Source organism: Myxocyprinus asiaticus, chromosome 50 (genome assembly GCF_019703515.2).
Source record: "Myxocyprinus asiaticus isolate MX2 ecotype Aquarium Trade chromosome 50, UBuf_Myxa_2, whole genome shotgun sequence".
In the NCBI taxonomy this organism is placed as follows: domain Eukaryota; kingdom Metazoa; phylum Chordata; class Actinopteri; order Cypriniformes; family Catostomidae; genus Myxocyprinus; species Myxocyprinus asiaticus.
The window spans coordinates 20,275,538-20,293,627 of NC_059393.1; the positions used below are offsets into that span (position 1 = coordinate 20,275,538).

At 37.0% G+C, this 18,090-nt stretch overlaps 1 protein-coding gene across 1 annotated transcript; it reads right to left on the reverse strand.

The window, feature by feature from the left end:
• Positions 1-5,531: 5,531 nt before the first annotated feature.
• On the reverse strand, positions 5,532-12,541 carry LOC127438793 (uncharacterized). The gene is made up of 2 exons (XM_051694643.1): positions 12,416-12,541; positions 5,532-7,074 (listed from the first exon to the last, which is right to left on the reverse strand). Exon 2 carries the CDS (start codon positions 6,554-6,556, stop codon positions 5,855-5,857), a length of 702 nt encoding a protein of 233 aa, XP_051550603.1. The 5' UTR covers positions 6,557-7,074; positions 12,416-12,541; the 3' UTR covers positions 5,532-5,854.
• Between the last annotated feature and the right edge of the window lie 5,549 nt (positions 12,542-18,090).

Below are 18,090 nucleotides of genomic sequence, written 5' to 3' on the forward strand. Positions count from 1 at the left end.
CCCTTACAATAAGTTTTGTGTTCCATCACAATACGTTTTGCATTCCCTGGCAATATATTTTGAGTTTCCCTACAATACATGCAAGTTTTATATTCCCTTACGATAGTTTGCGTTCCCTCACAGTAAGTTTTGCGTCCTCTCATGGTAGTTTGCGTTCCCTCGCAATACGTTTTGAGTTCCCTCACAATAAGTTTTGCATTCCCTCATGGTGGTTTACATTCCCATGCAATAGGTTTTGGAATCCTGTACAATCAGTTTTGTGTTCCCCTGCAATAAGTTTTGCGTCCCCTCACAATAATTTTGCGTTCCCTCGCAACTGGTTTTGTGTTCCCTCCCAATAGGTTCTCTGTTCCCCTATAATAAGTTTTGTTACCTCACGATAGTTTGCGTTCCCTTGCAGTAATTTTTGTTTCCCTGCAATACGTTTTGCATTCCCTTGCAATATTCTGTGTTCCTTCACAAAACGTTTTGCATTCTCTCAAAATAAGTTTTGATTTCCCCTACAATACGTTTTGCGTTCCTTCACAATAAGTTTTGTATTTCCTCATAATAAGTTTTGCGTTCCCCTACAATATATTTTGCATTCCCTCGCAATACGTTTTCAATCCCTCACAATACGTTTTGTGTTCCCTCTCATTAGGTTATGTGTTCCCCTATAATAAGTTTTGTGTTACCTCACGATAGATTGCGTTTTCCACACAGTAAGTTTTGTGTTCCCCTATGATAGTTTGCGTTTTCTCGCAATAAGTTTTGCATGACCCTACAATAAGTTTTGCATTCCCCTACGATAGTTTGCAGTCCCTCCCTATAAGTTTTGCATTCCCTCACAATAAGTTTTGTTCCCTCACGATAAGTTTTACGCTCCCTCACAATACGCTTTGCATTCCCTTGCAATAAATTTAGCATATCCTGCAATACTTTGTGTTCCCTTACAATAAGTTTTGCAATCCTACATGATAGTTTCGTGTTGCCTTGCAATTATTTTGGAATTTTAGAAATAAATGCCCTAAAAGCCCCACCCTGTCATCTAAGATGCTCTGTAGATAAAAAATAAATAAATTAATTAAAAAAACAACAATGTTCAAAAGATATTTATTTTTTTAGTAATTATAAAAATGTGAGTATTATTGTTTATTAGCATAATTGGATGTGGTTTATGGTTGCTCAGCAATGTAACAACTTTGTGAATTAACATATAATACCGGTGTGTGTTTATCAGCATTTCACAATGGCTTCGAATGTGGCTTATCCAATCAGAATTTAGAGTCTGAAAAGTAATAGCTCCTCAAAAACAGCATGATTTGAGGTATCAAATGATACATGAACAAACAGGTAGTCCTGACCCAAACTCATGCCAGTGGTTGAGGCAGAACCTGACATGTTGGTCCGCTTAAACAGAGTAATGTTTTAAAAGCGTCAAAGAGTCACAGTGTTTACACTCTTCAGGAAGTCAACCTACTGTACGATTGGCTTACATATACAGTAGTTGACTCTACATAATGGGATACAAGAAATTATTTTAACATAAAAGAAACTTCACCTTTAAGTGCTACATAATAGGAGTCTGCATGGCGTCACGCCACATCTGCATGTCCGAGATTAACATAACATCCGATATTGACTGATGCCTTCAACATGCCAAAGCCAAGCAGTTGATGATGAATTTATCTGAGGAACTGCCATCATATCAAAAATTGACTACTGAGAGAGAGAGAGAGAGAGAGAGAGAGAGAGAGACTGTGTCAGCCAGAGAAACGCAAGAGAGAAGATTCATCAGTGTGATTTGATTTGATATGGTTACACCACAAGCCAGTCTAATTGCAAAGTTGATCTGACAAATGAATCTGGTTGGTGTTATCACGCTGCGCATGTGTCCTGAGGGTGGAGAACTCACTCTGTGAAGCTCCACTGATATAAGCCGGTGACATATATACATTGTGATCTCAGATTGATAGCAATTTCCATGATTGCGCCTTGTATTTACAATGTTTTTATACATAGTGGATCTTAACTTGTCATTGTCTTTTCTTATAAGTATTCCACTTTAATGCTTGTATGTTTCTAAGCTTATAAAATATACAGATTCCTCATTACCTTAAATCTGAAGTTTTTTTTTCCGATGTTAAAATACTTTCTCATATCCCAGCTTAACATGCATAGACAACTACAAGTAAGCCATTTGTAGGCTTATTTCCACAAAAAATATAAACTCTAGCTCTGTGACGCTATGAGCAACCCAACCAGCCCGATACAACAACACTGGCTTGACCAGTGGTGTGTTTGGGGTGGGACTATCTGTTTGTTCAACCAATGACAGGTGTGTAGGTGTGTGTGTGTGTGTGTGTGTGTGTGGGGGGGGGGGGGGGGGGGGTGTTTGGAAAACCTGTTAGAAAACAATTATTTTTGCAATTCTGTTTGGTGACGTGACTGGCACAGAAATTACATACATCACCATAAAAGAGGCCTTTTTCTCTCTGTAGTATTTTTCCTTAAGTCCACTTATAATGTTAGTCAAGGTCTCTTGTACCAAAAACAATCAATTTTCCATCCTTTCTGACCCTTAGAATTAAGGTTTTTCACTGCAAAAATTAGTATTTTTGTTGTTTCCAGTAAAATATCCAAACATTCTTGAAATGCCTGTCGTGATTATTAAATAACCGTCTGATCGCAGTTATTTGATCTAACTTTTATTCATCTATTTCTGTGGAGTGATGAAATGATGAAACGAAATCTCAAAGGTTTTGCTTCATGACAAATAAGGGCTCATGGGTTTAATCAGAGCATTAAAATAATGTGAAAGTGAAGAAATTAGGACAGAAATTTATACTATACTATAAAATGATACTTTTTTTTAAACAAGACTTAATATGTCATTCTGCTTCTCAAATATATATATTTGTTTTGTTATAAGAATGTAAATGTATTATTTTACTGGAAAATAAGATAAAAATACTTTTCATAAAGAAAGTGTTTTTTTTTTTTTTTATTTTTTATTTTTTTTTGCTACTGTACCTTTAAGACTTCCATACGTAAATGATAGTCTGAACTCTGCATTATGGCAAAGTTCACCAGGGCAAGTTACTGGATACTAAATAGGTGTTGATACACAAAGGTGAGGGGCGGTCATGTGATGTCAAAACAATGACAATTTCTGAATGTTTCATAACAGTTTTACAGCTAAGTTTCAATAAAAACAGCAAGGAAATCCTGTTTTCCATGATGTTACCCCTTTGAGCCAAATCAAAAATAATATCTTGTTTTAGATTTTAAATGAGCCTTGTTAGTAGGCTCATAATAGTAAGTGTGTTCCATGTGTGTACTCTCTGCCCATCCCCTAACACCCAAAGGACGCAGATAAAACAGCATAAATGAGTAGATAGTGGAGCTCTACTCATTAAAAAAGCCTGATTCAAAGCTCATGAGAGTTCATAAGAACTGCAGATTGACTTTTACACTGTTGAGGTTGGTCTAGTTTCCTGGAGGGCACGCTAAACCAATGCAGTAACCAACAATTTTAATGCAGCTTAGCTGCAGAAATTTACAAACCTACTTTTTTTGAACACTCTCAATCTTGTATTTAATTCAAAGGTGAACAGCTTAGATCTATTCTACCCAATATCCCTCCACATCTCCACTGTTTGTAGGCCTACTGTGTATCTCCAGAGAGGTAAACCAGAATCCGAAATATCTATTCCAGGAGCGTCCACGGAGCTGTACGACTTGACGAAGGTCAATTCAGAGGTCACGGCGGCTTTCAAGCTCTCTATTAGAAGAGAATAATGCTTTGCAAGGCCACTCAAAGAACTCGCTCTGATCTGAACCACTTCAGGCTGGACTCCTACTTAATAAAACACAGTCTGCTGGTCTTTCAAGACCTATCATTTGATCTTGACTGAAAATAAATGGTTTTCTCTTTCTAATGTGTCAAAAGCTGTTTTACTCTGCGCCACCTGCTTTGTACTATTTTTGGGAGTAGTATACACCCCCCTAAGGAGGCAGATGCTTTGGGAGAGGTGATTCTGGCTTTTGGAAAAGGTGATGAGGCATCAGTGTACTACTCCCTGTTAATTCAGAGTCTGGGGGACGGAGCCTTAACTTCTCTCAAGACAGTATGGGAGAAAGATTTCAACTTGGCATTGGAGGAAGGAGTGTGGGCTAAGATTCTTAAAAACGTTAAGTCTGCATCTAGAGATGCAAGGGTGCGTCTTATACAATTCAAAATTTTGCATAGATTTTATTGGACCCCCTCTAGACTGTATAGGCTTGGTCTTAAAGACACACCCACATGCTGGAGATGCCAATCGGAGGATGGAGACATGGCCCATGTTTTTTGGTGGTGTGTTGAGATCTAGAAATTCTGGTTGAAAGTTCAGAATTTTGTGTGCGACGTGGTGGGCACTCGGGTTTCATTTTGCCCCAGACTTTGTGATCTGGGCAATGGGGGGTCATCAATGAGGCAGGTTATTTTGAGGGGTTGGAGGTCAGCTGGTGCGGAGTGGTGCATAGAGATGGGGAGGGTAGCGGCTTATGAGGAGGTGTCATTGGGAAGATGGGGTGATTTAGATTTGTTTGTCTGGAAATGGGGCAGGTATTTGGAATTTTGGGGGGCTCTCGGGTGGGGTGTAGAGAGAGTATTGTAGTATAGTTTTTAAGTGAGTATGATTATGTGCGTATATGTATGTATGTATGTATGTATATATTCACTTATGTGTGACCACAGGATTGTTTTTTGGGGAGGCGGGGTTGGGGGTTGGGGAGGGGGGGTTGTGGGGTTTAAATGTTTTGTGTATATATATGTTTCTTGTTATTATTAGATTTAATTAAAAATGTTAATTACAAAAAAAAGTTGTTTTACTCAGCTGTACCTTTGTTTCAACCTGCCAACATTTACACACACCACAGATCAAGATGAACTCATGTGAAAGCTCTCTTTGAAGACCTGCATCGAATGGACCCTTTAAAACGTTTTTGCTTTGATTTTACAGCGTCAAAGTGTTTAACATTGTATAAACCATTCCATATTGTAAATTGTCGTAAAGCTATTACGTTGTACCTTTTTAAAAAAAAATGTTTTAACATACATGCCGTAAAAATCGGTGTTCAAGACTGTAAATCGTTATTATTACATCGTTCAGCTATTTTTTAGACTCTACTTATAATTCTACTACTTTTTTATTCTAGTATACATTACAGGCTATAAAGGCATTTCATGTTGTAAAACATAAAACAAAGGTTGTAAGCTAATTTAATTTTATATTGTACACATGACTTCCTGTCAAATCAGTTTTCAACGTTGTAAATTGTTGTAAAGCTATTTTGTCGTGGCTATTTTTTTAATTATTTATTCACTGTATAGATTACATGTTGTAAAATCAGTGTTTAAGGTCATAAATCATCATAAAGCTATTACATCATACAGTCACTTTTTAGATTATTTTCTAATATACATTGAATACTAAAAGTATTCAGCATTTTCTAAAGGTATTATGTTTTAAGCTCAATTTTATTCTGTTTATTTTGCATGGGGTAAAATCAGTTGTAAATCATTCAACATTGTAAATCATTGTAACAATGTAATCTATTGAAGATCTGTGTGAAGATGGGGGCCAGTTGGTCAGTGCAGACTTTCAGACAGGCAGGTGAAACACCATCTGGGCCTGAAGCTTTCCTAGTCTTTTGTTTCCGAAAGACCCAGCACACATCCTCCTCACAAATCATAAGTGCAGATTGAGCAGCAGGAGGGGGGAGGAGGAGGGTTGCAGGAGGTGTTGGTGTGCGTGTGAAGGGAAGATCAGAGCAGGGGAGGGGTGTGAGACTGGGCTTTTCAAACCTGCAGTAAAACACATTCAGTTCATCAGCTATTAGATAACTCTCTACAGAGCGTGGGGGAGGTGTCTTGTACTTGATGTTTTTTTAGGCCTTTCCACACACATGCAGGATCGTTGGCTGAAAACTGATTTTTCAGCTTTTCAGAGTAGCTTCTTTTAGCCACTCTGATTTCCTTAGTAAGTGTGTTCCTGGCCTGGTTGTACAATGTTTTATCCCCACTTCTGTAAGCATCCTCTTTGGCATGACGAAGCTGTCTGAGTTTTCCTGTAAACCATGGTTTATCATTATTGAATGATAAAAATGTCCTAGTAGGGATGTGCATATCCTCACAGAAACTGATATATGATGTCACAGTATCTGTAAGCTCGTCCAGGTCTGTGGCTGCAGCCTCAAAAACACTACAATCAGTGCAGTCAAAGCAGGCTTGTAGTTCCAGCTCTGCTTCATTGGTCCATCTCTTTACAGTCCTTACTACAGGCTTAGCTGATTTTAGTTTCTGCTTGTAGGTTGGGAGAAGATGAACCAGACAGTGATAAGAGAGTCCTAAAGCTGCTCGTGGGACAGAGCGATATGCATTCTTTACAGTGGTGTAGCAGTGGTCCAGTATATTTATTTCTCTGGTGGGGCATGTGTTGTGTTGTTTGTATTTTGCCAGTTCACGAGTGAGGTTAGTTTTATTAAAATCTCCCAGAATAATGATAAGAGAGTCTGGGTGTTGTTGCTCCATGTCTGTGATGTGATCAGCCAGCTGTTGCAATGCTGCGTTCACGCATGCTTGTGGCAGGATATAAACACTCCCCACAATGAAAAAGGAAAACTCTCGCAGTGAGTAGAAAGGCTTACAGCCTCTAAAGTAGGACAGCACATCTTCTTCAACACTGTTACATCTGTACACCAACCTTCGTTAATGTAAAAGCATGTTCCACCGTCTCTCATTTTCCCTGATAACTCTGTGATGCGATCCGCTCTGAACAGCTGAAAGCCCGGCTGAAAGCTCGTGCTGTCCAGGCTGGCTTCACTCAGCCGGGTTTCCGTGAAACAGAGCAGCAGAATTAGAAAAGTCCTTATTTGTTTGAGTGAGCAGAAGCAGTTCGTCCGTTTTGTTGGCAAGGGAACGGGCATTCGCCAGATGAATACTTGGCAGTGGAGTCCTAAAACCACGTTGACCAAGCTTCACAAGTGCGCCGGCTTGCTTCATCTCATGCATCTTTTTGTAGAGCACCACTGCGCCTCCAAGTAAGATGTCTAATAATACATCAGAATAAGCAAACACAGGCAAAAAATTATAGGTATGCTCTGTCGAATATTCAGCAGTTCATCCCTGATGAAACTGATCACATTGTAAAGCAATTATTATATAATATTATACATATTACATGCTCTAAAATCACCATTCAACATTGTTAATTGCTGTAAAGTGATTACAATGTAAAGCTATTTTTTATTTTGTGTATATCTTGCATGCTGAAAAACCAATGTTTAATGTAGTAAACCATCATAAAGCAATTACATTGTAAAGCTATTTTTATATATTGTTTTGCACTGTACATATTACTCTACATGCTCTAAAATCAGCGTTTAAAGTAGTACATTGTCATAAAGTGATTACATTGTAAAAAAAAAAAATTATATTATGTGCATACAGTATATTTGTATCTATTGCATTGTGATAATTCACATCTAAATGTTTTCGAATCCCAATCCCAAGTTTTATATGCTAAGTGAAGCTCTGTCCTGCTTATTGATGTCAGGTATGTTTAAGTTAATTGTGTTGGGCTGAAAATTGTTTAATCCTCTGCTGAGGTTCATTGATCATCCTGCAGGGCAGTAGGTGGTCAGGAATATTCTGCCTGCCCAATCGATGTCATCCGTTTCAAGGGCGATGGGACTCGATAAAAGTTTTTTCTAAATCCATACCCGCCTGCCCTCCATCAACAAGTGATGATAAACAGATGCACTCGGAAGAGGGATTTGCCTGGTCAAACTCTGATAAAACTCACATCACAGTATCAAAGTTACACAAATGATACATATGGGACCTTGACACATATGGACCTGTGTCTCAAACAGGCGCAGTATTTTTCAGTCCTCACTCAAAGCGAAAATGCTGCACGAACTGACAAAATCTCAACCATTCAGAACATATTTGATATTTATTGTGTGTGTTTTAAGTTTAGTAAATGGATAGTGTTGGTCCTGGATGCTGATTGGTCAACACAGTGTTCCAAAACGCAACAAACTATCAGCTATGCCACAAAACATATTCACCCACTAACTAGCTACTGTATATCCATGAGTGCATTTACATGCGCAATTGTACTTAATTCGTTGTTATGCTTAATAAGCCAACAACGTGAACGGTCATGTAAATGGCTTAAACGGTTTTCTTTAATCAGACGGTCGTAAATGGTTTTATTCAAAACGCGATAAACACACCTCGATTTTTGCCCACTACCCTGATTTTGCTTTGCATGTAAATGTTTTTACCGCTGTTCTGGTGACTAATTAAATGTGTGCATGTCTGTTAAAGTTTTGATGTCAAATCGTTACAGCAGACTGATCTCACAGTGAAATTGGAAACAGCTGGTTGACTTTATTTTATTTTATTTTTTATAGCTTTTTCTGTGCTTATTAAATGAAACACTGCCCCCAGTGGTCAAAACGGTAAGTGTTGTTGGGCGTATGGGCACATGTGAGCTCCATTTTCTGGGTGAAATGTCCACAGAGTTGAGAAGCAAGTTGTTTTCAGCTGTACAGGCTATAATACAGTGAACAGGAATGCATTTTTTATGAACTTTACCCCAAACCGCAAACCTAACCATCAGTGGTGTAAAAATTTTATGTTAGAGGGAGAAATACAGCCTTCGAATCGTGCTCATCACTGATTATGCAAACACGATTACATCTTGTTTTGAGGCAGGATCCAAACCTGGGTATCCCACACTGCTGACGCAATGCACTATATCTTATAGCGGATGATACTTAAATTGCATAAAAATATAACGCATTAATTAAAATGTGATGTTTTTATTATGTTCCGTTTAATAAGGTAATAAGGCATATATTTCATTCATAAATTCAAAATATAGCACGGCCACTTGTACATTTGTGCTTAAAAATACAGCTATGAGGAGTGGGATTTTGGACCAATGAGATTTCACTGAGGGTGGGGCTACCCAGTGAGTCAGAAACAGTGTTTAACAAACCTTTTACTAACGCTTCGAAAAAGCCTTAGGATAAATAAACTGATGTCACAATTAAACTGCAAAAAAATGTTTTTACATTTCAAAAGAGGTTTGATCAATTAGAAAAATGAACTGAACCACATATTCACAATACAATGTAACTCTTTCATCTGGATTAGCTCTTATATCATTACAAATGTTTGTCTTCCTCGTTCTCCGACTCTTGTTTGATTTTTGGTGTCACCTTGACTTTAATACATGTGAGACTGCAGAAGGAATAAAAAAATGTGCTTAATTGTGTTTGCACAGGTGAAGTGTGCTTTTGTGCATTCATTCGTAGAGTTTTTTTTGGTGACTCACGTGTTCGTACAAACGAAACAGGTGTGTTCACAATAAGAATACACACTAGAAGTTTACAAAAGGATGGCATTAAAGCAATAAGAATGTTTATCTTTGTGGGGAAAAAAATCCCAAGAAATTATGTTCAGACAGAGAAATTGAATGCTTGCTACAGCATGTTTGTCTCCAAACAAGAAAATCTTTAATAAAATACAGGGTTGAAAAGGTAAAGGTTTCAATGATCTTTAAATTGCTTCGTTTTATCTGATCACATTAGTTGCTTAAAAATTGCGATGAAAAGAGTAAATCAAGTCAGTCGATTCAGAGTCCCTATGTACACACACTAAGATCCAATTATTTCCTCTTTCGGAAGAGCTCTCCAATTCTTATTTCTCTAATTACCAGGCGTGTTGGGTAGTATGGTTTTCTGGGAGCTGTTAGGAGACATGTGAAAAGCTCTAAGTGATCCGATGAACCGCAAGGCACAGAAATCAGAGAAACTTCCAGTTAGTTGAGCGCACAATGAAGAAAGGTCAAGGCCAGGTGACCTAAATGGAATAGGAGAGAAACAACTGAATACAGATGGGCATGACAGAGAAAGCAGGCCTGAGTAGGTGAAATTTGGTCGTGACAGAAATTGAGTGGTTTAGATAAACACAAAAAGATGCCAAAACTAGGGACATGCAAGACTACATTTATTTCAAAATTGATTAGTCCTTGGGTTGTCTGAATGACTAGTCAGTCTTACAGGAATAGTTTTCCCAAAAATGAAAATTTGGTTGTCATTTATGCACTTTCAAATAGTTCCAAACCCATCTGACTTTCTTTCCTCTGTGGAACACTAAAAAAGCCAAAGTTTTCCATACAAGTCTTGTGCTACAGTGCAAAAAATAAAAAAATAAAACTTTTTCTTTATTGGTATTTTTGTCTTGTTTTCCAGTAAAAATATCTAAACATTCTTACAAGATATATTTACTTAACAAGCAAAATGGCATACGATATTAAGTCTTGTTCTCAGAGAAATCTGGCAAAAAATGTTTTTAACTTATGCTTAAAACAAGAAAAAAAATAAATAAATCTGCCAATGGGGTAAATAAAATAAACTTGTTTTGCTTTTGAAATAAGTTTATTTTTCATACCACATACAGTAAATTAATGCAAATGATTTAAAACACAGCGTGAACGTAAAAGTGAAAAAAATACACTGGCCTTAAAATATATGAAGAGCAATGTAACAATATTGGCATTTCTTAAGTGTATTTATTTCTTTAAATTATATTTAATCAGTAGGTTCCATGCACATACTTCTGTAATTTTCATCAGGGACATTCGATCGATTTGAAAACTGGGGATAGGACACATTCTAACGTCCTGTCTACACCAAACGCAAGCATCGCGTCAAAATCAATAGAACCCATTATAATTAATGATGCTGTCTACACTGGAAGCATCCGTTGCGGTGCGTCGCATCGTGCCGACAGTAAACGGGTGTCCCGTTCCATTTTTGCGGTGCATGTGGTGGCGCTACTACTGCCAACAACACAAATAAACAAATGTTTCTCTGTTTGCTCACATCTTGTCTCATGCAGATTGCAGCTCAGTGTCTGTCTACTGGCAGTGTTGGGCTTATTAATATTAATCACATTGTCTGCGTTCACTCGAACTGATTTGCTGAATCAAAACGTGGACTGCGAGCGCTAGCCAATGGGATTCCCGCTTTTGAGTTAGTTCCACCCACTGCCAAAGCAACAAGCTGGTAGAGGCTTCTGCTGTCTTAAAGGCTACATTTTAGGCGAACGGCTGTACTTTTTTCCCTTGCACTACTGTTAAGCAAAATAAAAGTATTAAAATGTAATTATTATTGCTTACGAATGGGTCCCCTCATTAATAACGGTTCCTACGCCCATGGTTTTCACGTTTCATTCCACAGTAAGGAATTTTTCTCCAATGTTGCAGTTTCTATGTTTGGTCAGTTAAAAATCAAACTTTGTTTAAATAAATCATGGACTGAAGACAAATACGTGTCTTGTATCAAGTTTCAAGCTGTTCACCACTTCATTAATTTTGCTGTTAATGATTAATCAATTTTCATTCATAAACATTAAAAACTGTCGATTAAGAAAATGCCCCAAAATTTGCAACCCTATTCCAAACCCATATTAATTTCTTTCTTCTGTTCTGTGCAACACAAAGAGAAAACTTGAAGACGGTTCTGGTCGCCCTTTTCCATGCAATTACAATAAACAGGGACCGAAAATGTTCATACTAGTCGTACGCTATATTCCAAGTCTTCTGAAGCCATCAGAAGTTTAAGTTACCCCAAAATAATAATGCATTACAAATTTCTAATTATTTTTCTAAAATCTAAAATTGATTAAAAAAATTACTCATCTAAAATTATAAAAATACTTCATCAAATTAGTAATCATATTTATATTTACTTCACTTTTAAGTTACTTTCTACAACAATTTTAGTTAGTTTTTTCGTCCATACATGTAATTCCTCCTGGTTTATGTAATTTTCGTTTTCCCTTCAACTGTCAAAGAAACGCAAACAGACGAACAAATGAATGTAATTCATGTTTTAAATGTAATCTACAGTACGTAAATACTACTACTTTAGAAATATGTGTAACCTATGTTAAGTACTGAAAAGTAATTAACTTAAGTGAAAGTCAGTAACTAATCTGAATACAATGATTTAAATTGTGTTGTGGTACACTACTTTGACTTAAAAGTAATTAGATTACAATAATTATTTTGTAATCAGATTACACCCAACAACAGTCATATGATAGCATTGACAGAAGTTTTAGTTTGTGGGTGAACTTCTCCTTTAAAGCTAAAACAAATCTTGAGAAACCCACTAGTCGACTTCAACCAGTTTGCTGGATGTTGGATGACTTGTCAACTATCCTGTACTCCTCCTGGTTACGCCTCTCCTGTCCTCCTAACCCCTAACACCACCTCCTCACATCATTAAAGTGTCATTATTTCTCCTTATGAGTCCAAAAAGGCCTCATTTTCAAAATCACAGAGCTATGAAACATCACTGGGTTTACCTCCAGGGACTTTGTTGACCTTGCCAAATATAGACGCAACCTCGGCCTTACTGTGCCCATTTACAGTGTCTGGGGACGGTCGTCCCCGCAGCATTCAATGTGTGTGTGTGTTCCTCAGGCGTTCTCCTCACAAATAACTCTGTTATGCTCCTCGTCACCAAACACGCTCTAAACTCCCAGCGACAGCCCACCCATTCCACATCAAAGCCATCCAAACAGCTAATGTTACGCAAAACTGTGCTGTCAACACAAAAACACAGAAAAGTCAACCTTCATGAAATAAAATACACACTGAAAGCTAAAATAACCTGAAAACAAATATTATTTGTTTCGTCTAACGTATGGTGTTGTTGCTTTTATTGTGTCTGCAAATAGTGCAGCAGTTTACCCACATTTATAAAAAATGTTTTAGCTCAAAAGTCAAAATGATATAAAGATTAAAAGATCAAAGACAAGTGCGAGTTAATCTGTAGGACACACACACATAAACAGTGGTTGAGCAGGTGTCAAACAGTATGTGGCAGATGCAGTGAGATCAAACACGTAGATCTGTCTGTCCAGAGAGACGTACAGTCGAGAAACACACTCTCGGGTGATGCCATCCGTGAAATACAGGAGCTAAACAAAAGAATAAGATGAAAACAAAAAGAGAGAGTCACATGGATTTATATATGAAACAATACAACAATAAATGTTAGAAATTTGCGCTTTCAAAAAAAATTGTCTATGCAAAAAAAATCTTATATTAAATTGTTTTTCAAATTTAAGGTCCAAAAGTGTATTTTGATATATATTTACGAGCTCTGCCTTTCTGGATGTATAAAACCATGTCTTTTTGACCTTTGATCCTGTTGTATACCAGATATTAGAATATTTATGGTAAATGCTTGTACTATACAGTATATGATTGCAGGTGTGTCACTTACAGGTATCTAGCACTGATGGAGGGGTAATCCCAAAAATGTCTTGCACTGCACTTGGCACTTTTTGCACATCTCTCTCTAATTAAGCGTTTATATATATATATATATATCTATATCTATATATATATATATATATATATATATATATATATATATATATATATATATATATATATATATATACACACACACACACACACACACACACACTGATCAGCCACAACATTAAAACCATTACAATATTGTGTAGGTCCCCCTTGTGCCGCCAAAACAACGACAACCCGCATCTCAGAATAGCATTTGGACATTTTAACAAGAACAAGTACATGAGTAAAGTATTTAACCTGATGTAATGATCCTTTAATAAATGCATCACTCTTTTTGTGGGGCGCTTCATCATTGGAAATAAGGAGTATTCCAAACTTCTGTTGAAACTGCCAGTGGATGAAGCTGGTGATGACACAGATCGCACTAGCGGAGGCGATGTACTGTGAATAGTTACTGTTCACATCAACCATCAGAATGGGGAACAAATGTGATGTCAGTGATTTCGACCGTGGCATGATTGTTGGTGCCAGATGGGTTGGTTTGAATATTTCTGTAACTGCTGATCTCCTGGGATTTTTACACACAACAGTCTATAGAATTTACTCGTGTGTGTGTGTGTGTGTATGTGTGTGTGTGTGTGTGTGTATATATATATATATATATATATATATATATATATATATATATATATATATATATATATATATACACACAATATATATATATATACACACACACACACACACACACACACACACAGTATATAAGTATATATTAGCGCAGTGAATTGATAATTTTTTTTAATTGAATTAATTAATGACCTGTAAATTAATCGAATGAATCGCATATTTCAATATTTTCAGAGTGCCCCCAGCTGATACGGTTCGTAAAAACATGAGTTACAGTTAAAGTTATATGTACTATACTTCAAGCTTGAATTGCTCCAATGGTAGGAGAATACCTTACCATATATATATATATATATATATATTTATGCACACACACATATACATATATATATATATGGGGTGGAACAGCGTGAGGGTAAATAAGGGATGAAAGAACTTTTATTTTTGGGTGAAATATCCCTTTAAATACTTGTTTTCTGTGATACAATACAAAGACGATCTTTAAGGAAAGCACTCAATAACCCCCAACTGTCCCTTCTAAAAATGTTAATACCCACTTTCTTTCATTTAGATCTCTGATGAAGATTTTGGTGCTCAGAGAGGTGAACAGCTGTGTTTCTCCATGATAAATGATTCACTTAAATGAGTTTCATTAACAATACGTCGAAGTCTCTTTTAGCGGCCGCAATGTTTTGATGTAGAACAGCCGTTATGACAGCAGGGGTTTGCGCGGTGGCCCGCGAGTTAATGGCATCAAATGGAAATTATCTGATGGCTAAACACATCTTTGAATTTAAATGTTTCCTCTTCATAGATTGGAATATTGAAATCAAGCTCATCATATGTCATATGGCTGAGGGATTTTGTGTTCTTCCTTCTATGAATACATTAGAAACTAAAGTACCTAATTAAAACAGAGGTAGAATTCATTAATTTCTGTTGGCACTAATTTGGCCCCATTACAGAGAGAAAAAATAAATATCTGGATTATGTCACTCAAATGTGACCAAAGGGGCATTAAGATTTGTTTTTATAACTTTAACTGTTTTCCATTTCCTAATGTTTTCCAAAGCTTTTTCGAAGTCTCCATTTTTGGTGGATGGAAACGCCATTCTTGTGTGAATGAGAGGCGTTAATGTTACAAACTCAATGAGTTTCAAATGAAAACATATTAGTGTGGATGTTGCCTTGATCAATTCATGCATTTTTACTGATCAGATAGCAATTTGATCTTAAAAAAAAAAAAAAACAATTGTAAATGCCCTCCAAGATGCATTTAAGATGGAAAGCAATCAGATTACTCGACAACTTGGTGAATGTAAATGCATCTGCCCGTTCAGGCCACATACGTAGACTTTGCTCCTTCCAAACAGAACTAGCAAACGGAAGTTTTGGAAGTCCAAAGATGACAAAGAAAATGCGACAAAACAGCTGTTGCCCTTTGTACCGCAATCGCCAAAGCTATTTTAGCCGTATAAAAGTAGACTCTATGCTATCTTCAAGACATAACATAGCTAAGAATAAATGGAATGTGTATTTCCAATTGGATAGCAATCTGAATGATCAACACACATGAAGTGACTAAAGCCTAATTTATACAATGGAAGAAGTCAACCTTTTTTCTCCTAAGCACCCCAGGCGAAAGAAGCCTGCTTTTATACTACACCCATCATTTTAAAATTTGTGCACTGAAGAATATAAATAAAGAATTTTGGAGAAAACAATGACATCAGGAAAGTTTTCAATCAAAAACTGTATTTAGATGCACTGAGAACTGAGTTCAGCTTGGTACTAAGTAGCATGCCAAATGACATATATGAAACGCTCAAGCCAATCTTTGATAGCCGCAAGCTATTTCATATATAAAATATAGCTTATCATCAAAACACAGCCCTGACCCTCTTATGCACACACACACATTCACACACACTTGAGCGTGATGCCCTGGAAAAATTAATCTTCGATTAATTTAATCTGCTGCAGTGTGTGGCACTGAATGAGACAAAGCCAGTTTAAAGAGGAAAAGAACTGCTCTCCGATTCATTACTGCCTGATATAGACCATCAGTAGTGCAGCTATGGGAATTAAATTACAGATAATCACTTCTCCATATTCAGATATTGAGTTCTTAAATTTCTTTACTTGATCAAGAAAATGTTAGTAGTACTTACCTGGTGAAAAATCTTGTTGCCTTGATGCTAGGGTGTTAAGTGGTCGCCAGGGCTTTGCTATGTGGTTGCTAAGGTGCTTTGAGTTGTTGTTAGCATGCTGCTATGCAGTTGCTAGGGTCTTCTGGGTGGTTGCTTACTGGCCAAAGTGAAAAGAGCCCACCCCTAAGTCTCTATGTTATTGTTGTCTTTAGATAGCCTATGGCTTAGGTGCATCCTTTAATGTAAGTCAATGAAATTATTTTGACTGTTACATCGTCGGCCAAGCAAAAATCCAATCGCTTAGAAAAGTAATAGCAAATCTTTCCTCAACACTCTGTTTGATTTGAGGTATCGTGTGTCCGTAGCACAAATGTGTGGGACGAGTTCAGACTGAACATGTTTTTGTGTAAAAAAAAAACACAGCGCAACAAATAGTTTAGAATGCATATTTTTAACCTGACATAGTGTCTAACAAGCGTAGCACTTCTGCGCAAAACGGCGATCAAAACAGCGAGATGCGGCACAACGGTCAGAGATGTCCGTCTAGCACGTTTACAAAGAAATGCAATTAAACAGTGCAGGTGGTTGTGATAATGTGTTCAGAGTGAACAGCTCCTTACTTGTTCAAATAGTAGTAGGTAATAGAGTGCAACAGTCGCATATCGCGGCAAACAAAGTGCACCAAAAGAGCTCTGCAGTGACTGCCTACTCCCATGACGCACTGTGAATAACGCAATCGAGTCGGTTTCCCTACACTCGCAAACTACTTGGACCCACTTTATATTAAGTGTCTTTAACTACTATGCACTTAAGCATCAGATACAATGTACTTATTATGTACATACATGTTGTTGCATTGTACTTACATTTATGGAACCTGCATTTAATTACATCTGTAGTTACACTGTTAACCTTACCCTTAACCCTGAGCCTAACCCCAACCCTCACCCTAACCCCAACCTTCACCCTAATCCCTAAACCCAACCCTTACACTAACCCTAACCCCTAAATCAACCCTTAACCTAAATCCTACTCTTACACCTACCTGTACATCAACCTCATTAGCAGCAAATGTGAATCTTGTGAGAATTTTGCAGAAGAACATGTAGTTACACAATAAATACATTGTATTGTATGTCTTTTAATGTTAGTACATAGTAGTTAAAAACACCTAATATGAAGTGGGACCAACTACTTTTATATTTGTATCTTTTTCAATTTACAAAGCTGTCTTCTTTGTGTCTGTTAACCTGACATTTCTTTTTTTACAGCTAGATGATGCAGACATGTTTACATGTCAGTATGGCGGTGCATGCATGTGTGTGTATGTGTGTGCACATGTGTGTTTTCCTTTGCATTTCACTTCACAATGCCCATGAGCTTTGAGCCATCACATACATCACTGTCACGGCTAATTATTGGCCCGCACTTCTCTGTATGCCGTGTAAACATAGAGCAAGCAAGCTTCTGTCTCGAGAGAGAGGGAGAGAGAGAGACAGACAATTCCGTCCCATTTTGAGGCTGTCTTTATTTTTAACAACCCCCTTTTATTCTTACAGCACATCTTGTGACCTTAAGCGGTCAGTGGGTGCATTTAAAGAGGCCATATTCTTTAATTATTTTTAATTATGTTAGTCAAGGTTTCATGCACAGATTTGTCGGGTAAGAAATCTGAAATGTCTATGCTTAATAAACATACAGGTGCATCTCAATAAATTAGAATGTCGTGGAAAAGTTCATTTATTTCAGTAATTCAACTCAAATTGTGAAACTTGTGTATTAAATAAATTCAATGCACACAGACTGAAGTAGTTTAAGTCTTTGGTTCTTTTAATTGTGATGATTTTGGCTCACATTTAACAAAAACCCACCAATTCACTATCTCAAAAAATTAGAATACATCATAAGACCAATAAAAAAACATT

What these genes read in the sequence shown, in the direction of transcription:
- LOC127438793 (XM_051694643.1), bottom strand. Translation starts at nt 6,556, where the DNA reads ATGGAGCAACAACACCCAGACTCTCTTATCATTATTCTGGGAGATTTT.